Source organism: Plectropomus leopardus, chromosome 8, assembly GCF_026936395.1.
Source record: "Plectropomus leopardus strain MGB_pleo_1.0 chromosome 8, ASM2693639v1, whole genome shotgun sequence".
Classification (NCBI taxonomy): Eukaryota; Metazoa; Chordata; class Actinopteri; order Perciformes; family Serranidae; genus Plectropomus; species Plectropomus leopardus.
The window spans coordinates 16,755,851-16,778,428 of record NC_142183.1 but is presented as its reverse complement, the minus strand read 5'-3'; the positions used below and the strand labels follow the sequence as shown (position 1 = coordinate 16,778,428).

Below are 22,578 nucleotides of genomic sequence, written 5' to 3'. Positions count from 1 at the left end.
GTTTGTAATCACTTGAGACTAAGAATCATCTTTACCTTATGAGCAGTTTATATCTACATAACGAGCGGGTCCTCTCTCCTCTATCCTACACTTGGTATCTTTACGCTTTAGCACAGAAGCATTATATAACTGATATTTTTAAAATATCAGTATATCAAATAACAAAATGAAAAACAGCATTGCAATATGTAATGGGTCACTCGAGATGAACAGCTCAGTCGCCAGAATGAAATGTTGGCATTTATTTTTTAGTTTGTCTTTCAATTTGATCTTTTAATTTATCTTTTTATTCTGTCTTGATCCTGCATGTTATAATCATTATTATTAGTGTTCTGTGGTAACTGCCTTTATCTTGTTATTGCATTTTTCAAACATGTTTCTGCCTCTAATCTTTTACTTTATTCTGCCTTAACTCTTGAGCTGCTGTGACAAGTGAATTTCCCCCGGTGTGAGATCAATAAAGTTTTATCTTATCTTTATCTTATCTCCTGTTTGGCTTTTGTTCGGCATTATCAACTAACTTTAACTTTTTCTAACTAAGCTTTATTTGCCACAGCACTTTGTAAACTGTGATTTTCAAGGTGCTATATACATAAAGTTATTACTGTCATTATTACAATTCTGCAAACCACAGATATGCTACATTTGCACATTTCATTTCGATGACTTTTAGAGGTGTATATTATAAATGGCCAGAGAGAGAAGTGGGTATAACCCATATACCCTCCATTACACCACTGGATGACTGCCAAGCAGCAGACAGCAGCAGTCTACTGTTCAAGACCAGGAAGAGTGGGAATCATCAGTACGTGTCCAGGTATATTTTGAATGCCCAAACCAGGGATTTTACGCTACAAGATAATGTTTTCCTAACCAGAATCGACTGGGTTTTTTGCTTCAACATAATCACGTGTTTACCACAATGTTATCACATTTAATTAAAAAAACCTCAACAACATTCCTGCTGCATATGAAATGTAAAGTGTAGCATATTTGTAGTTTACAGATATTTGTAATGGCAATATTTAATCTGCCACTGGGGTTGAACTTCAGTGTATTATCACTTGAACCTGCAGCTCCCCTCTGTCACAGGCTGGATCCCAAGTACCTTAAATTGCATCCTGCATGCTTGCTTCCCTCACTTGCCTCTTTTCCTTGAGTCTAAGCCCCGCCCACCAGATACATGGATACATGGAGCAACGCAACACATAGACTAGAGTGTAATCTATTTGCTCCATCTGCCGTGACGGAGCGGGTACGGATCTGGTGTAGTGAAGTATTTAGCAGCTATAGAAACAAATAGTTCCCTCAGTATGTGGTAGAAACCAAATTCAAAGCTACAACAGAACGAATATTGGTCAAGAAATGTCAAAAGTAAAAGAAATCATATTGCAGAAGGAGCCCTAACATATTATTATTGTATATTTCATTAACGTCAAATTATCACTGGTTGTAGGGATATCAAGGAGACTTTCATTTTAATACTATGACAATACAAATATATTTCGGTATTCTAGAAGATTAAGTTTTGGAAATTTCAAGTTTCTTGATTTGGCGAAGAGTTTTGTCTTATGTAAAGCATAACAGTGTAACACAGTTCATTGCATTGATAATCAATGTGATCATTTCATTTAATTTTGCACACTTTTGTTTTCTGTTATCCCCTGGGGCAATGAACATTGATTCACGTCCCTGTAAATATGACAGTGTTTGCCAAAAGGCTATTTTTCAACTGTTGTTGCGTATTATTGAGAGAAAAAAAAAAACAATCACCACACACAAACACAAACACATACACACACACACACACACACACACACACACACACACACACACACACACACACACAGACGTTGATACTAACTATATAACTCATATCTACTGATGCTATACTGCCAATTTATACATGAATTTTAGTACTGTGTAAAATAATCTATCAAAAATCAAAACATTTGAGGCGCAGATATGTTTTGCTTGTAAAATCAGAATCTTCAAAGTAACTCCTAGCGGTCAAATAGTCAAGTAAAACATACAGTAATTCTCTTTAAAATAAGCATATAAGTATGACGTAATATAAAACAGAAATACTCAAGTAAAGTACATCCATCTGAGTGCAGTACTTGAGTAATTCTACTTAGTGTCTTTCCTGCACTGCACAGATTAAGTTCCTTTTTTTCTCTCCTTCACATTCAGATGCAAGAAAACTAAGAAGCTGATATTCATGTATAGTGTTCCCTTGCAAGGCCCTGGCTCACTGACTCATATCGCATCCCGAGAAATAATCAATTCATACACACCAGGAGAAGCCTGTGTGATTCGTTTTAATAAGCTTTTGTAATTGTCTCACACACTCTGGAATCCCAATATTCAAATAGCACAGGGCAAATAAATCATAGCGTGCTGCAAAACTGATCACAGACAATAAAGGTCAAGTCAGAGTGCAGTTCAAAATCCATTTTTCACAATAATTATCAATATCATTTGACACCTTCATCACAGAGAGAGGACACCTCTCTCAACCATTTGTGGGAAAAACAGATGAACTAATCAACACCTGCAGAAGAGCAGCAAGCACTTGAAACAAAAACAAAAAAAACAGCCATACTTTTAGGCGTTATCTTCCTGCTGAAGAAGGTCTTGATCTGCGACAACAGTGAGAAGGAGGAAACTGGATGTTGTGCATCCTCAGTAACTGACAAATCCACTCTCTCAGAGCTTACTCTTGACCGTGGCCTCTGTGGGAGCTGGGAGAGAAAAAAACCCAAAAACTTGTTAAAAAAAAAAAAAAGAAAAAAAAAGTGTGGACTTAGACCTTGGTCATGCAGCAGTTAAATAGCATTTTGGCTTTTGCAGCGTCTGGTTGCTTCAGAGGGATCTGTTAGCGCAGATTAGTCACTCTCAGTCCAACATGGCTAGAGACACACTGAAAACATGCAAACACACGCACATACACATCAAACAGACAGCCAGTGTAGGTAGTGCCAGGTGTTGGAGACACATAAGGTTTATAGCGGAGACTTGGAGGCCTGCCTGCAGCAGCTCTGTCACACAGACAGACAGTTCCGGTCCATCTACCAGCCAAGCACCACTACTGCTCGCTCACTGCTGCTACAAAACCTGCTGTACATCCATTAGAGGAGGAAGACACTGACAGCTAGTGCAGACTTTTTTTAAAGAGACACACCTGCATTTTTGCAAAATAACCTCTTTAGTCAACTGACCCAGTGTGAAGATGTGAAAGAGTTGATTTCATGCTCCGAGTGGAGAGTTGATGCTGCGTCACAGTCTAAAACAGCAGCTTGTTTGAGTGGAAGATGAGTTTGTACTATCACAGAAAAATAAAAACAGGCACTCTAAAGACTAAAGCTGAATGGATGGCTCAGTATTCATATATTTCATATTTATATATAAAATAAATTGACTTTATCATCTGACCATAAAATCACAGCTAATATTACACATAAGCCTTTAAAGCAGCATTCATCGATTTTTTTCAGTCAGCTGGGGGCTGTAATCAAAACACTGACATTTTATAACCTCAAAATCATTAGAGCAAACATGTTATCAAACAGCTACTCACAGAGAAACATTCACATTAATTTAGTCTTGTCTTGTCTTGTTTCTGTTGAATTCAAGCCTAATATCACTTTGTTTTTCACTCTGTTTTGTTCTACACCAAACCCAGAGAAAACTATCTGGCACTTTTTCTGCCAAATGCTCCACTATGTACACCGGCTAGTCTAACACGTTCACATCCCACATCGTCACATATTGCCGCTTTGCATTGGACCTCCACATCTACATATTGCGCTCCAGATATTCCTCTGTGTCTACCATTGACGTTCCAGTATGCCGCTACTGTGATGTTAATGCAAGCACGTGGTGGGATTATGCTGCAGGTGGTTATGTTTAAACAGCAAAAGCACGTGGCAACTATTGTTGGGACGTCAACAAAAGCACATGCTGGCACAGATGGTTGGGTTTTAGGCTAAAGAGGCGCGTGGTGAGGTGAAACATCACATTCACGCGGGAAACAAACACCAGACTTCTGCATGAAAGTCTGGGGTTTGTTGGATCCGTCCACTGCACCTGTCTCATAGGCGCATCTTTACTCCTTATATTTTGTTGTCACTATCAGTGTTTCAACCTGATGCTGTCCAGAGACGCAACAAATTCCATCTGACCGGGCTCTCAACTGACGCTGCCTGTCTGCTTATCAAGCTGCTGACCGTTTTCTCAGCTGATGACGTTAAGCGGGGCATCCCAAAAGGTGGCTTTTGGAATCGGCATCTCACACCAAAAGCACTGCAAAGCGGCTGTATATGACAACTGTGGAATGAGAACGGGCTGGCTATTCACTAATTTTAGCCCTATTTTCACAGGACAAGTATTACCAGGGGAACTGTGATTTATAAACTAGCCCCCTTTGTCTGTGGTTCATTTCTGTATTTTACTTTTATTTACTGACATTATCCCCGACATATATGTTAACACATTGTGATCCAGCTCATCATCTTTCAAGGTTTCGTTCCTCCGATGGACTGGGAAAAAGACAGAAAAGGCACTGAGAGAACAAAAAACCTTGTGAAAAAAATCATCCCAAACAACAGGGATGTGGATTTGCACAGGACTAGTGCTATCAAACGACTTGACTGTGTTTGGTGAAATATTGCAGATAATTTGCAGAGAAATTTTACTTGACAAATCACAGACATGGCAGATTCACATGGGATTACGACCACAGAGGGCCTTCACAGTTCCCCAGATAATACTCGTCCCACGCGAATAGGACTTTTGTCTTTCTGTCATTTAGTGCAGGCTAGGTATAATATATACTGGCTTTATCGTTTTTATCTTCATTTTTATGCTCAAAAAAGGCTTACTGTTTGCAGACAACAAACCAAAAATGAGCTAACAGACAGCTAAAATGCACTGTTTAGCCACAGATTCTATGTACCGTTTCTATAATCTACTACAAGGCAAAATGTAAATACAGTTACGTGACAAACACTGTGTGAGACTATCTGGCTGCTATGATGCAGCAAGGAAGGGAGGATTATAAACAAAGTGAGGAAATGCCTGAACATGACAAATCAAATCTTAAGTTAGCAAAACTTAGAAACGTTTGAAGTCTTGCCAGTCCAACTACACTGACATATAGCTCTTTTTCTGCAGGATTATTGTTCTGAAATGACGATAGAGAGTGACGCTGTCTGTGGTGTGTTTATTGTGGAAGTGTAGGGTAACTGTACAATTATGTGTAAACATGTAAAAATCCTGTTAGTAATGTTAGAACCAACACTATTTTGACCACCTCTGCCATTACACAAAATGCTGCCTCAGTTGTTATGCCTCTGATGTAAAAAAAACCCAAACTCTTCTGTTTTCGGTGTTGTTGTCTACACCACCACACTGAAATCTGTTTTTGATCTTCACGCTTCACACAAAAAAGTTTCTTTTCAATGACCTAAAATGCACTTGAGGACAAGTTATTATAACACATAAAGCTATGTTTAAGGAAATACCGGAGTATATGTGGACTAGGGCTTTGAGGGACTATTTTCAGCAGTGGATTAATACGCACTTGAATATCTCAGCCAGAAAGACAGTGAAGATGGACCAACTCAAATTACAGTGCCCGAGTTCAAGGAACATGTCGTTCAATACAACTCATTGATGTGTTTTTAATATTGATAACAATGGAGGTCTATGGCAGGACTAGGATGTATCAGGCTTTGATACACAGGAATTACTTTTTTAGCAGGATCAATACATTGTTAGATGTGGCATTTTCATAGGATTTGTTGACAAGAAATGAAATTTAGAATATCACCAGCCTTATCGTATAAGCTTATACTTTCATTTATACTTTATATCAGTGTGAAATGGCTGCTTCTGCTGAATCATTGTTACATTTTAAACCACAAAACACTACTTAGTAAACTCTCTACATATTTAGTTTCTTTTTTCTTTTTTCTTTTTTTTTAATAAAGTAGACAGTACAAGGGCATCGCAGTTTGAGATCCCATTATTTTTAGCAATTGATCTTCCCTGAGGCCTGAACTGAAATGAGAGAGAAATCCTTCCTGGTATCGGCCACTACTGGTTGGATCTGCCTGCAAAAAGATAAAAAAATTAAGACTCTTAACCCAGTGTCTGACTTTAAAGCTTATGTGGGAGATATGGCTGCAGAGTTGATTGGATTCTGCTCTTATTTTTAATAGGCTGCTCCTCTTTTCTCTCTTCTTCTTCTTTGACTCCTTGTCTGTCAGGCCTCATGTGAAACACTTTAAATCCTCACTTTATGGTCTTTTTTTATACTTAATATGTTAGTTTTTTTTATGTGCGCTGCTTTTAAAACATACTGAACTGTAAAGGTAATATAATAATGTTAAATGTCACGCATACTGTATATACATATTGCCTTGAACTGTTGCAGCTGCATGCATATTAATGATGTACAGAGTGATATATTCAAACCCCAGAGGCATTTCTCTGCTGCTTTGACTGTACTGCCACAGAGACCATGAAAATCCTCCTTTCATTTAAAATTCAACACAACAGCAGCTTCTTTATTTTCAAAGTCAAAGTTGCTTCATGGCATTTGCTTTCTGTTGTTCATGCTGCCAAGATTTTGTCCGTTTATTGTCGTTTATCTTTAGTGGCAACGTTTTCTTATTTCAGTTAATTTGTAGCTGCTATTTTTGTCATACATCTCTGACAAGTGGAAATAGAAAAGTGAACAAAGCCTGATTATTGTAATTGCTTAGTAAAGTCTTGCAGGTTGTGAAGGCACTAATTAAGTTGTTTATGTCACCAACTTCTTTAGAACATGAGAATTTTATTGACCCAGATAAATCTGAATAATTCAGGTAAGATCTTGACCAAATTAGATGCATGACTGTCCAGCTGTACAAAACTTGTGAAGGTGAAAATTTGGAAACTTTCTGATTGTTTTGTTGTTCTTAAGCAAAAAAAACAAAAAAAAAACAAACCAAAACAAACTGTTTTATAAAAGTGGAAAGCATGAGATGGTTGAGAGCTTTCTCTCAAAATGTTTTGGAGGCGAGAGGTGAGTTTGATTTATAGCAGCGGTAAAGCAAGACATTAGAGGTTAAGGCTGCAGTTGTAATACCGATGCTTAATTTGAATAATTGAGTGAATGACTGATCATGTTTAGGAGCCCAGCCTGCTTGGCATTATAACACTATCAATCACGGGTGTAATCAAAACAAATGGGCGAAGTCATCATGTCACAGCTCGAGCCAACATAAAAATTTACGTATTTACTAAACTTCATTTAACCACACTGATCAATCTGCAATGATGGCACATCATTCGCCGAGTCCATTTTGAAAAGCAGGTGAGACAGGACTAGCAGATTGAAGGGGGAACCTTCGAGGCTTAAAACATGTTTGTTTCTTGAACCAAACACAATGAACCTTTAGAGGAAACAGCTACGGATTCACTTATTGTAAAACTGATACCGATTATTACAATAACAATTTGGCCGATAGTCGATTGCTGAAACCAGTGGGGTTTTTTGTTGTTGTTGCTTATTTTGTTTCTTTTATATGCCAGGGGAAAAGAAGAAAACTTCACTCCAAAAAAATAACAAAGCTGTTTAAAGCTTCCTGCAGACTGTGAGATTTAGCAGCTGTGGATCTGAAAAAACTTGGGTACGACTTTAAATTTGATGTATGCAGACTGTGCGGTGAAAACGCCTACTGTACACATCTCTGTAATGGTAACAGAAAATGAAAACAAGCCCTTCTAATTGCAGCATTTATGTGGTCTGAAGAAGAGGAGGAGGAGGAGAAAGTGGACGCGGTCATGGCTGAAAAAAACAGGCCAACTTGGCATGCCAATTTTGCAACAAGAGCTTCAAGTATTCATTAGCATCTACAAGCATTAAGCAGTGTCGCGCTGATCGGTGTGTCATTTCATGTTACATTTCTATTGGTTGGTTAGTAGACGTAGGTCGTAACAGCAGTCACACAGTGTCCTAAATTTCTGACAGAATTTAATCCCAGGCTTAATCGCAAGACCGTGAAAAGGGCCATCCTTGAATCTCTCTCACTGTGCTACGCAGGACCACTGTTTTAGAGCCACAATCAAAGATATCGCCATGTTTCTTTCATGTTGATCATCTTTCGTGTGGGACAGCCCAAAATCGCACAGAATGTACTGTAATTTAAAGTAATTCAGCCCATCATTACACTATGTGTGAATGAGCACAAGCTAAATCATACAAATTTATAAAACAACATTTTAAATAATTTTCTTTCACATTAAAAACATTTAAAAAAAATAATCTTCAAAAGCCTTTCTACTATATATATATGTTGTGATTCCTTTTCTACTTTCTGTTATATATTGCTGTGAAAACATCAACAAATTTCTACTTCAATCTACTTTATTTATTCAGATTTCTTGCTAAAACCTACCTTTTACAAGATTACATTGAACACATCATGAGAATGCTATAATTACTCAGCTTTCTTAACAGTTTGTAGGCCAGCAGTGTCCATTTGTTGCATTCATGAAGTCAAAGAATGCAAATAGCGTTTTAATTTAACTGAGGTGCAAATAAGGCAAAACAGCACCTACATTTCACACAAGGGTTAGGATTTCCCCTCAACGGACTAAATGTAGTTATTACTTTGAATAGAACAGACCACACATGTAGATGCACACTGTGCTGGTTACCTGAACAATAAGCTGCTGTCACTGGTCAGGCTAAAGGGGCGGACACAGAAATACTGTCATTTACACTTAAAACACATATGTAAGTGTGTCTCTGAGATCACATATGTGAATGGATCCATGTTGGTTTTCCTGGGCTATAATGTTAATCAATGCATGTCCTACTACAGTCCATAAAACCTTCAGAAGAACAACTTTAACTTCAGCAATTTAGTTGTAACAATAAAAGTTAGCATGGCTATGTAATAACTCTCCATAAACAAACACGTAGATAACTTTGGTAGGTAGAAAACAAGATAGAAAAAGGAAAAGTTACAGCATAGAACGCAGCCTAAAATAACAAACTATATTGCTGTTTATATGTGAGTTAAACTATATAAATACAATGTTTGAATTAGCCGTCTCTACCTGTTTCCAGTCCTATGATAATATTTAACATGTTTGATTTTTTGTCCAAATATAAAGATGAGAAAGTTTAATGGCCAACTTACACCAAACAATCGAGATCACAGGTGTGCACACCAACTGAGGTAAAACTCTTCTGATTTTATTGCAGCAATGGAAATTTGTTTGCGACCGTAAAATCACCTGAAAACTGATTTTGGTGCAAGGGCCAAAGTACTGACATTAATACAGACCATAATTTTAATGACATATCACTATTTGACATTTAACACGGCAACTTAACTCACCAGAACAAATGTTAATTCATGTACAAACAGATTTAACAGATCAGATAAATCTGATAAATACTCAAGTGAAATAACGAGGCAGTTTCCCAGATTGTCGCTGCGGAAAAGGCCACGCCAATAAAGAGAATATATACATCATATGGACTGTGTGTCAGTATAACTGTGTTTGTGCTATTGTGCATTAAAATTGATGGTTAAACATGAGATGATCTCTGTGCATCTTCATGTTTATTTAAATGTTTTATATGTTACTGCATGTATGTGTGCATGTGTGGAGCAAAGTATGTTAATTTGATGTAATTAAACACAATTAAGTGTGCTATGTATACACACTATTATGTGTCTAATGGTCCTCGTGTATTTGTGAATGTACTGGAGGAGCAAATAACACACAGTGGATGGAGTGTTTATCACACCACTGTGTGTCTCTATTTGTGCGTGAAGCTAAATTGAGCTGAGCTGTTGTCGCTGTATAGGCAAGTGTGTGTGTATGTGTGTGTATGTGTGAAAGACAACTCACCAGCAGGGAAGTAGAGCGGGAGGTTCTGCAGATACAGCTCCTTATCCGTCGGCAAGAACACACAGAAGATGACTCTGTCCAGCTGACACACACACACACACACACACACACACACACACACACACACACACACACACACACACACACATGCACAATGACCTTTATTACAAGCATATGCAATAACCATGAATTCATCAACAGCAGGGGGAAACAATGTAACAGTGTGTGACATTGTGCGGAGGCGATATCAGGCGAAAACAGCTAATGCATCAGTCCATTACTCCCCTATTAGCTTCCTATTATGATCATACCACAACACAGCACTTATTACACTGTGTGCTGGGGACAGAGGGCTGGAAATGTATTGTGTGTGTGAGAAAGAGAGAGAAAGAGAGAGAGAGTAGGTCTACAAGTACTTCTATTGAAGTGTGTGTATGTGTGTGTTTGTGTTCATGTACTTGCTACTTAGTGAGGACCAAAATGAGAACATTCTTGGAAAGTGGGGACATTATGGTCAATCCTCACTTTTTCTAAGGCTTGTTTGAGGATTAAGACTTGATTTTAAGGTCAATTCTAAGGCCGTCAGTCTGCGATTGGTCAATATTGGGCTGCCGATGAGTGTCTGGGGCCCGACATTTTTCAGTGTGTCCTGCAAATAGACTGTATAAATAATGGACATAGCTACTGTGACATCACCCATTGGTTTGCGCACTGCTGTTTTGAAGCCTCAAGTTCAGCATTTTGGCTGTGTGTCTGTTTGTACACTGTTTGGACAATGTTTTGGAGTAACTGTGTAATTTGGGCCCTTATTGAAATGTAAACAGGTGAGTTATAGAAAAATCCCCCCCCTGTACAGTTGTCATGAAGGTTGAAATTAGCAGTAGAGACAAAAACAAACACAAAACAAAACAAAACAAAACAAAACAAAACAAAACAAAACAAAACAAAACAAAACAAAACAAAACAAAACAAAACAAAACAAAACATTTTTTTGTTCCAGTCTGTAAACATGTTTATTTCTGCTTTATATCTGGGCATTTTAACATGGCGGTCCATGAGGATTTCCTCTGTTTACTGCAGTTTTTGGCACCACTGTATTGGTTTCATTTTTAAGGAGGTTGCCACTTGATCATGCACTGTTGACACTAATCAGCCCTAGTCAGCTGTGTTTTTGCCGATTCAGGACGTTGCATCAGTCTTGGAAATGGTGGAGCTGTGAAAGCACTCTGATTGGCAGCTCAGCTCAGTGCACAAGAAGAGAAATGGAAGTGAGAAAAGCAAACAAACAACTAAAGTCAAGAGGGCGTGAGATCGAAACAAACACAAGAGCTCTTGAGCCATTGAGGTCTTTAGCAGCACGGTCATTTTCCTTTGTTCTTTCAACATCGGGTCATGCTGTTAATGTGCTAACTGGCAAACTAGCGTCTTGAATCCATCCTATCAGTTTTTCGGGTTTTCCTTTTTGAATGACAAATACAGACTACCGCCACCTCCTGCTATGGAGATCCTCTCACACAGGGGCAGAACATAATAGTCTGCCTTTGACTGTAGTCTTTGCGATGTGTTCAAGTGCAACTTTTTGTCCGAGACTCAGGCGACGTGGGGCGAAGCAACAGTCTGCCATCATTGCCTCTACTTGTTTGGTGTTGGTTTGGTGTGTCTGGGCCTTTAGATTGAGGTTTTGGTTAAGATAAGTGTTGGGGTTGGGCATTTAGCTGTAAGAGTTAAGGTTAGGGTGAGAGGCTTGGGATAATAATGTAAATGAAGGTCCTCACAAAGATAGAATTACAAGTCTCTGTGTGTGTGAGTATGTGACAAGCAACTTTGTTTGTTTTTTTGCATGCCCCTGAGTGTAACACTGTGTGTGTGTGTGTGTGTGTGTGTACATTTGGCATTAAGCCCTCAGTTTCTCTCATTACTGTGTAAGGAACACAATTCAGCTCAACCCAGACTTACCACTACACACATACACACATACACATACACACACAAAAAGAGCACACAAACCCATAAAGATAATAGCTTTCAAATAATATTAAGACACCGGCTGAGTGAGTGCAGCTATTTTACATCAATAAACAATCTTTATGCTCTGTGCTCTTGTGCTCTTTGGATCTCTGCAGTCTATAATATTTACATTATATTCTGTATAGCTGGACATGCAGTACAGTACACAGCACTATATGCGCCCTGATGATTAAAGTTATCGTAGCTACAGTGAAAAGATGCTTCCAGGGATATAAGCCCTGCTGTGCTCTCTTATTTCTCTGCCTCTGACAAACATTATTTCCTCCCTAATGTCTCTACAAAGGTTTTGATTTTTCCGTTTTGGGGCAAGGCAGTGCAATTTATAGCCGGGCTGTTTCTATTTCTCTCTGCTTGGTGTGGAAGTTTAACTCTCGTTGCTTTCAAAGACGGCAGCCTGCTAGCCTGCAGCCTGTGTTGTTCAGTCCAGTGCTCGTTGCACAATTACCATCTCTAGCCAGGATTTGAATGGAGGCTAAAAGGGAAGATATGGAAATATGTGGTAAGTAACTACATCCCCTGGGCAAAGGTTCGAAATCTCTAACCTCCACACTGAGTTGCCTCCACTTGCGCCATTTCTCTGCCTCCCTCATTCAAATTAAAGCAAATGCTTGCGAGGAGAGATGCAAAATGGCCTCCAGAAAATGGGAGCAGTGGGGAGCTCATTTTGATACTGTTGCAACAGAGACCCTGGAGATGCTAAAGCTAACAATAACATCAAGTGAATGTAATGGGCTCTCTCACAACCGCCTGTCCTTTAGGGAGACACACAGCATGTACATTTTCAGCAATGCAAAGTTCATTTTTTACACCCTGCACAGATATTCCTCTCACTGACCTTATGATAATTAGGCTTTTTATTTTATATAATACTGTATTTTACCAGCTTTTAGTTTGCATTGAGTAAATGCAAAATAAAATGATTTCCAAACTGAAGTCAAAGTTCATTCTTGACACTGAAACAATAGTTGAGAAAAGAAAGTTACCACAAGGTCCATTTAGTAGCTGTTCTGGAGCTCTCGATCGTACCACATAATCCTGAGCAGGGGATGGAGTCTGCCAATCTATGAAATTGTAGATGTTCAAATTTTCTTTTTCTTTTTTTCTGAGTTCAAGAGTGAGCATATCTTAAAATAATTTGCGGAGTCAAACTGCTGTTTTTTCCACATTAATATGCCACTTAAACCTCAGAGAATATCTGAAATTGACTGGTACCAGCCCTAAATATCACCTATATGCTTTAATTCAGGCATGTCAAAAGTCACTGACTGTTTTGATAGATTTTGACAGTGTTTAATTTCAATTATTATGCAAAATGCTTGATAAAAACCAAAGTATGTTTGAGAAGTTTTTTGATATACTTAACTAGAAAAAATACATTAACTATTGAGGAGCCATACCATTCTTTGTGTTTGTTGTGTTAACAACACTGATGTCCAATAAATTTGGTTATTTCAGTTATTTTCTTACTACATCTTAGCTTTCTTACCCTCAGGTGCGCATGTAGTACAGGTAATAATCTTATTTTAAAAATACAAAGATGTGAAATAATTGGGGTCGAATAGCTGCTATATTCTCACACTGGTGCCAATAAACACTCCGTAACAGCAATCAATGAGTTACTGCAGCTCAGTAGCTACAGCTGATATAATCAGCTAACCACTGCTGACGTTTCAGTCTGCAAAAAAATATAGAAGTGAGAAGCTGCTTTTGTAGCCATTGTTTCAAAATATCACTGAAAATTTCCTGCTGGTACCATTATCATTATTATCATTGGGAAATGCGAACAGTACAGAGATCCTCTGTTCCACCGCCTTCAATGCAATCTCTCCTTCAGCACTTCTTTCATCTATCTCCTTGAAACGATGAAGCGTGGTACTGGAGTTTACGCTCCATATTCTGAGACAAATCGGCATCAACTACAGCACTCACTAGAGGAAACTGAAACCTTCAAAAAAATGACTGCGCTTATCTAGACATATGAAGCAAACTGTACAACAGACATAGCCTACAGTCAGCTTTGTTCAAAATGTTATTTCTTTCTGATAAAGATTGTGGGGAAAAAAGCCATAACAGATAGTAAATTTGTCTTGTGGGGTTTTCTCAAATGTCATACATCAGTTGTGCTGAAACTTTCAGGTCAACTATAAATCTGATTTTTAAAATATAACAACTATGAAACTTATGGGCTGCTTCGGTTTTACTTTCTTGCAACAGTTTTGTTTGTGATTGACGAATAAATGATTCATGTTTTTTATTATTACACTTGATTCAGAGTGTTGGCAAACTGCCTCATGTCTTGAGTCCATTTGTGCTTCTTACTGTGTGTAATTTTCAATTTCATTTTCAACATTAAAGCTCTGCAAGCCAGAGTAAACCCAACAAAACACAGCATAAAAATGCAAAACGGAGCTGCTTCAATTATAGAATAAACCTCTTCTGGTGAACGTTCTTACTTTATATGTATGTAAATAACTTCCGTCTCACCATCTCATTTGTTCACAATAAACTTCTTTTCGCCTCTGTTAAAAAACAGTATTTCTGTGCAGAATTTAAATAGGAGCCTCGTTCATTTGGCTTTCTGGTCTTGTATTCAGCCGTTTAGGTCTTGTTGATTGTTGTCCTCCATGGTGAGGCGTGTGATGTTTAATGTTCGTTTGTTGAGCTCGGCTGACGGCATCAGTCGACTGGTATTGCTACAGAGACTCTGGAGACTCCAGCGCTAACGCTAACGTCGTCAACACCCTCTCTGGGAGGTGATAAAGCACGGTGGTTAGAGACAGAGAGAAAGATTGAAAAGAAAAGTGGGAGGGGACCTGAGGTGTAAAGGAGGAAGAGGGGAGGAGAGTTTAGAACATGTTAACGACTGATTGGAAAGTTTCCTCTTTGTTCCAGTCTCCCATCAGCCCCCCCTTCTCCCCCTCCGTCCCTCCCCTCCAGTCATCTATTCCATCATTTTGTCTTTTCTCCGCTCGCTGTTCCTCCGGAGAGAAAGTGCGTCTGCGTGCATGTGTGTTTGTGTTAGTCGGGTTTAGTCCCGCAAGGAGCCAATTAAAACGCAGACTTGGCCATGAGCATGAGAGCCAGAACTTGGGAGTGTGTGTTAAATGTGTGTGTGTCGCTGTGTGTGAGTGTGTGTGTTTTCTCAATGCAGCCTTCTCCCCGCTCCCACCCGAAAACAAACACAACAGCTGTGAAAGGAATAATACCTTGAGGAAATGGTAGGGAGAAATTGCCAATCATGCAGACACAAACACACACACATACACACACGTACACACACATACACACACATACACACACACACACCATACCTTGTCATGATGTTCATCCAGATACTCCCTCACAGTCGCTAACGCCTCATGCACAGCCTGCTCAGGTGGATATCCTACACAAACAAAAAACATTCACATAATTTGCAAGAACAGGTGCAGCGACAGATCTCTGCGTTTGTGTCAGGTTGCTGCCTGCATTGTTTTGGGTTTTTTTTTTCCAAGACAGGTATCTGTTCCTTATACTCTTCTAACACTCTGTTCTGTGTTTTCTCACTTCCTCTCATCTTGACTCGCCTATTCCGCCGAGGTGCAGACATGATACACTTGTTGGTTACGAGGAGACAGATGGAGAAAGACTACAGCACTTCTTCAATATTCATTTGGCGACCGAGACCTTTCAGAGTTGGAAAATTATCCCCACTGCTGGAGACGTAGCACAAAGGCAGTAAAAACGAATCATCTGGCCAAACTGCTCAGTCACAAACAAACACATACTGTGTGATTATACAGTAATTATTCTATATACCAAGAGAGAGTGCTCAGTATGTGAACAAAGGGGAATACATGGGGACTCAAATTAGCACTGAACAATGCATTGTTTCAACATCAGAATACACTCAGAGCAAGAGATGTAATGTTATCTGTCAAACCGGACCTTTTATGTTACCCTACATAAACTATTTTACAGTTTGATGGGGGGGGGGGGCAAAGTTTGCCTTTCCAAAGCTAATATTCAAGACTAATAGTCTTGTTCATCTGATGGTGTAGAAGTATCTTTAAAATGAATTAATATGGTCCACCTACACAGGTGCTTTCAGGACTGTGTGGGTATGTGCAGACTGCCTGAATGACACCTGCCTCACTCCTTTGTTAGAAATTACATTCATATGCTTCTAATTCACACATTAAATATGTTTTGAATGACATGCCATCCCCATTAAATTTAATCAACCTAATAAGAAAAGGTTTTTAAAGGTATACTATTGCAGGCTTACAAAAACGATGTAATTACTCTCAATGATCACTTATGACCCACTAGAAATGTGTGGTTATATATATTTACCTGCAGAGACTCTGCCCTATGCCTGTATTTTTTCCTTATTTTCCTCTGATTTTCTGTGTTTGTGATGTTCCTGGCTCAGCACGCAGGTGAGGTCAGGACTTCATTAAAAGGTCGCAACCAGGTGCTAGACAGAAAGCAGTGGGCATCCAAAAGAAAGCTACATAAATCATGACCACATTGCCAGAAAAACTGAAATATAATGAAAATGAAACACAAAGTGGGTTGAATCGGGGTTACATTTTACTTTCACTGGCGATACTGTTTACAAACAGTAACTACTATTTCCTGCGTAGTATATGTTTGAAGATAGCATTTGCAAAGTTTCCAATATGTTTCCAACATTATATACTTCTAGGTACTTAGAGCTGTTTCCCCACCATGCTTGAATTTTCATCCAGAAAATTTGCACAGTTATTTATAAAAACTGATTTTGTGGGTTCTTGCACATCCTTGCAGAACACTCAGGGAGGAAAAATATTCGGGCAGATCATGATTCCAGTGGTTTTCCACCTGCAGAAATGTATGTTTGACCGATGAAATCCTTTGTTTTATTCATACCTACAGGTCATACTCTAGCAAACTTTAGGTCGTTATTGTAATCAACATGTTCTCATCCCAAGTTGCAGTGAATCGTCTGCATATTACGCTCCAGGTATCCTTCTGCTGATGACAGTCTGGGATGCCACTACTGTTATGCCAACACAAGCACAGGGTGGAATTATGCTGCATGTGGTTAAAAAAACCACATGCAAAACATGTTTCCTCCCTACATTCAGATGGGAAGCAAGCACTGGACTTTTGCATAAAAGTCTGGGTTCGTTGGACCCATCTACCGCCCCCCTTGCCCTCTCCATAGGTGGCCTTGAGTTCCTTATATTATGTAATTACCAGCTGCATTTCAACCTGACGCCGTCCAGCATTGTTTCACGTCGATGCAAAAGGTGGATTTTTGTGTAGCACTGTCACGCTGCACTGACAAAGTGGTGGTATTTTACGAGTTCCGAAAGAGAACAAGCTGGTACAATGTAATGTGTGTGTGTGTGTGTGTGTGTGTGTGTGTGTGTGTGTGTGTGGCTTTTTAATGCCAAAAGCCACGTTCCACGTCCAATCGGAACACAGCTGACCCTGACCGCTTACTTCAACTCCTGTGTAACACAAGCCCACTGAAAAAAAAAACTGTCACAGAACATAATCAAGCAATTAGTCTCTCCACCAAAACGTATTCACTAATAAGTAATCAGAGTAGGTCTTCCCACCTGAACTGTAACAAGGTCTGAAAAGGTTTGATTGAAAACACCTGTCTGTGTTACTTGAAGGGTTATTTTGTGGGTATTTAGGATGACTGCTGCATGTCTTTTTTCCACTAATGGTTTGTTTTTCTCTGAAAGCTCTAATTATTATTAAAAACTGCTTATATGATTGGCTGGCAGTACAGTTGGCATATGCTCGCCATTATCTTCCAATTTCATCACATCAAAAAGTTGGTTGATATAAAGAGCAGTGAGAGGAGTGCCATGATTTAACAGCTGTTAGGTAACATAAAAGACTTTTTAAAAATGAGCCCAAATGACAGAGGAAAAAAAAACATTGGAGGTTCTCTTAAAAAGATGAAATAGAGAGACATTGTCAAACAGGCACGACAGAGAGGAAGACACGGAAGACACACTGAGCCAATCAGAACTCTGGCCTTTCCTCTCTCTAGCAACAGGGGAGTCGACAACAGGCCCTCACACCCAAACCACCCCGGGGAGTGTTTAAACACTATCCTTAACTCTCTCTCCTGCCAGTGTGAAGGGGGATTACAGTCAATCTGACACAATCTCCGGCCTAATCTATCTTAATCTGCCAGTCCTAATCCCAGGCCTTAATCTGAGAACCACCTCTGGGCTGCAGGAGATAATGTGACAAGTGGCAGCGGGTGGCTCAGCACTCTGGTTAAACAGAAAGACAGATACTGGAAACAAGCATGTGATGGAAAACACAGCCGGTGTTGTGCAGCATATAAACACAGGAACAAAGATGTGTTTTTGTTATTGTTGGATGAAAATGATATTTTTTTCTCTCTCACTCAAAGAAAAATCATCAGCTTGAGTGTGAAGCCCGAAGCAACACAAACACTTGGAGTAAATGTATGACAATGATTTTAACACACACACACACACACACACACACACACACACACACACACACACGCACACACACAGAGAGAGCACATGAATAAGTCACGCATTTGTTCTGGTTTATAGGAGGTGACACAAACACTGACCGTAGATTCCAGTGGAGATGCAGGGGAAAGCCTGCAGAGTAAAGAGGACAAAGAAAATGGTTACCATCTAGTGCTGATGATCACATAACAACTAACTTTCATCACACACACACACACACACACACACACACACGCAACAATACACAGATATCAAACTCTCTGCTCGATTTCAATGGAGTCTTTCTCCTGATTGTTTTTTATGGCAGCTTTTTTCTCTGACTGAGTCTTACTTCTATTTAAAGACCAATCTGTCGATCATCCTTTGTTACCGAGGCCTGGTGTGAAAGGCTTTCCCATCTCAGCCATTAACCAGATGTTATTATAATAATTATACAGGTGGACATTTTGACCGTCATTGGGGGCAATATAACTTATTATTAGTTATAATATATACAAAGTTATAAGTAATTATTCATAACAGTTCAGTCCTGGTTGATTCGGTAACTCATAAGGGTTTTTTTTAGTGTGGTTCAAAATGACACACGTAGAATAAGGGTTTCCTACACCTTTTCATGGACATTTTCATGGACTTAAAATAATTTTTACTTGCCTCGCTTGCCTAGCATTTTTTAAAACATATCAGATTCAATCTCTACTTAAACACAGTTTGAGTATACTGGCATCGATGAAGGGAGAGACTGAATGCGAGGAGAAAATGGAGAAATATGCATGACAACAAATGAAATCTCACTACATTACATTGACAGCTAAAAAAAAATAATTTGATGTTATGTTACATTTCATGTAAGGTTATGCATAGAAAATTACCGTTACATTTTCTTTAAAAGCAACAAAATTCCATGACTTTTTCAAAACTTCCAATGATTTTTACTAATTTCATGAAAATGTAACTGTGATATTCCATGACTTTTCCAGGTTTTCCATGACTGTGAGAACGGGCCAGGCTAGGTTCAGACCATAGACTCTATAAATAATGGACGTAGCCAATGTGACATCACTAATTGGTTTGTGGACTGCCGTTTTGAAACCTTGAGTTCTGCATTCGGCTTCTGCCATGTTAAGCCGCATTTATGCTGCCTGTTCAAGGTGGGAATATCATGCCCTTGTGCCACCTCGCTGTTCTGCATAAACACCTCTGTTCCCAGAAAGGGGGCACAGAGTGGTCTTGACTCTGTGCCAGGAATGGAGGTAATAACAGCCCCGAAACAAGGTCTGTATAAAATGTAAAGCCAGAGAGACGTGCCCATGGGCGGCACAAGTGTGAAATTTTGACAATGTGGTTATGTGTCTAACCAACTGCGGGAGATTTAAAAAAGCAGCTGTTAGCATAGCGGCTAATACTAAGAAGAAGATGCCGTGCATGTCGGCAAACTGGGAAAACAATGAGGGTCGAGATCAGCCGCCATATAAAAAAGACGGTAAATGATTGTGATTAACATATTATGCCATGTTATTGTCTAGAAAGTGTTGCCAATGCATATGATTTATGTCACGCAACAGCAGGATGCTCATGTGTTTAATGCATGAATGTATTATGGGAAGCCTGGATACAGCCACAAAAAATTATTCACCGATTTACGGATGCCCCTTTCCCGATGTAAGTCTATGGGAAAAGTCTATCTGGACCAGTGTGCATCACGTGTCCGACCTAGGGGTTATGACTATACTATGCAAAATTTGCATCAGAGCCTGGCGCACTCCTGCGGGCTGGGTTAAACGTCACGCCCGTCATGCTTCCTTTGATCGTGGGATACTGCGATGCAGTATATAATTACACACAGGAGCAACCACCATCGTTTGATTCTGTGTAAAAATACACTTTCACACAAACACAGCAAATAGTTTCATCCCGCTGTGAGCGGCTGTGATCAGTTTTGCGTCCAACAGGATAGACTTGTAAAAGGAGTTGTTACATTGACTGACAACGTGTTGAAGAGGTGCTGGTTCTCAAAAACGACAGTAAGAGTCTCTCGCCAGCAGCTCTTTAACAACTCACTGTGGCCTTTCCACAGTAATAGCCACCTGTGTTTTGGCAGTTGAGTGCTCTTAAAGGATTATTTTTTCCCCAAAGTATGTCTTAAAACTATTCTCTTAGGGGTTAAGATACTGATCGTGAACCTCAAAGTCTCCTTTTCAATACCTGTTTTTTCATTGTTTTTAATCCTGTTGGGGACGTCTGTTGCATCCATCTCACCTTCTTTTCTTGGCATCTTTCACTCTAAAATTGCTGGTCACATTTTCATTTGCCCACTGAAAGCACTGATGGTTGCATTGATGAGTGTACATTCAGCTTACAAAAAGTTAGAGTTTAAGACTTATAAAGATGTTTAATGACATCCAGAATAAACTTTAAAGGAATATTTCATCCACAAAAGAGATTCAGATTATACTGACTAAGTTGTTTGAAAGTTTGTAAGCGGGTGTTTTGATACAGTGTTGCTGTTATTGAACGTAATTCCCTAACAATCAATACATGAATATGTTTGTACATGAAAAACAAGTTTTCTTTTCAAATTTGAGGTAGCTAATTGCTTTACAAATGGTCATTTTGTGGGTGAATTATTCCCTTGAGAGAAAAAAACATGAACCGCCATCAATTACTTTGGGATAGGGACAATTTTAAACAAATGTTTATTGTAAGATAAAACAGGACTTTTTTGATGCTGTTGATGGTAAATTCTTTTTTTTTTTTTTTTAAAGCGGGGAACAAGATGGAAAAAAAAGGAATTTTAAAATGCAACGTCAGAAAAAATAAAATCCTACCTTTTATGTCTACCTTTTATGAAAGATTGATTTCAGGCATTTCTTTACCAGCTAAGGCTTTATTCTTTAATTAATGAATTGAATGCATTTTATGTCTATTTCAGGATCATTGGGAGGCCTGTTCTTATTGTTCTTTCTATGCATTTGTCTGCAAGGAAATCTCTTCTTTAAGCAATTTCAAGCCAAATAAAAATGAGGCTTCAGCTGTCTGAATTAGCCACATCAAAAGTTTATACTTCAAAGCTTCAGTATTTTTGGTTCCAAATTCCCTTTTTTGTGACTTTCCCTCAAATGCATCTCAGCAGGGAGCACAGTCCAGAGAAAACACAAAGAGGCAATTTGGTGCTAAGAGACTGTAAAACTTTGAAAGATAGCCATTTGACTTTTCGATTTCAGCAGCTTAAGTTTTAATAGCTTCAGCTGAACCTTAGAGAGCATTTTTACACAGAACAAGGAGTGTGGATTTCGTCGCTCCTCGCTTTCATTGAAACTGATTTAGAGAATTAGCTCTTTGTGACTTGAAGGTCACAAAGAGCTAACAGCAGAAACATATTTTAGCATGTGAGTATTGTTGTTAGACAGATGGGAAGACACATCTTTCATGAAGCAGAAGCACCAAATTCTCTTTCTGACAAGTTGATTTTACTTTAAAAAATCTTAAAAAACTGACTGCACCAAAAAATGTAAGATAATATAAATATTAATCTTAAACTATCTTTAGTTTATATATAATTGTTAAGTTTACTGAAAATTTAGTCTCATTTACTTAATTTTGTGATGTTGTTGCAAATTGAAATGACGAGTTTAATTAAATCATTCTTTCTAAGTTTCAGCAACAGCCATCTGTATTCTGCTTGTTGCCAACTAATCAGTCATATTTGTATTTTTTTTAAATAGGTAAACAAAACAGAACTCACAGATCTCCTATCTTCATCATTGGCTAAATTGTCTTTTTGATGATCAAGTTAAGTCAGACTAACTTGGTTTACTGAAGTTGCCAACACTTGTTGTTTTTTAGTGGCAACAACTTCACAAAATTAAGTAAATACAGCTAAATCTCAAGTAAAATTAATACTTAGATATAAAATAAACATAAATTAAAATTTAGAGTTATATTTACTTTATTTTTTTATAGGCAGTTGGTTTCTAAACTTATATTAAGTGAGATCAATTGTCAGATTTTATAGCGCAGAAACTGACCACAGCTCTGATACAGCTGCAGGGGCGTTAACGGTAAATGTGGCGCCTTCTATTAGTTAGATAGAATTACACACAGTAACATACTCCCATGTCCAGCTGGCTTCGGA

The 22,578-nt window shown here is 38.7% G+C and overlaps 1 protein-coding gene across 2 annotated transcripts in view; it reads right to left on the bottom strand.

Moving 5' to 3' along the window:
* Window positions 1–2,306: 2,306 nt before the first annotated feature.
* The window catches only part of macrod1 (mono-ADP ribosylhydrolase 1), a 153,447-nt gene continuing 133,175 nt past the window's right edge, over window positions 2,307–22,578 (bottom strand). The window contains exons 7-11 of one of the 2 annotated variants that reach the window (XM_042493076.2): window positions 18,548–18,578; window positions 15,258–15,331; window positions 9,919–10,000; window positions 8,710–8,739; window positions 2,307–2,744 (exon numbers count right to left, since the gene is read on the bottom strand). In XM_042493076.2, the coding sequence (XP_042349010.2) occupies window positions 8,735–8,739; window positions 9,919–10,000; window positions 15,258–15,331; window positions 18,548–18,578 (192 nt within the window). In that variant the 3' untranslated portion in view covers window positions 2,307–2,744; window positions 8,710–8,734. The remainder of the gene's footprint in view (window positions 2,745–8,709; window positions 8,740–9,918; window positions 10,001–15,257; window positions 15,332–18,547; window positions 18,579–22,578) is intronic. The other variant, XM_042493074.2, reaches the window with a different exon arrangement.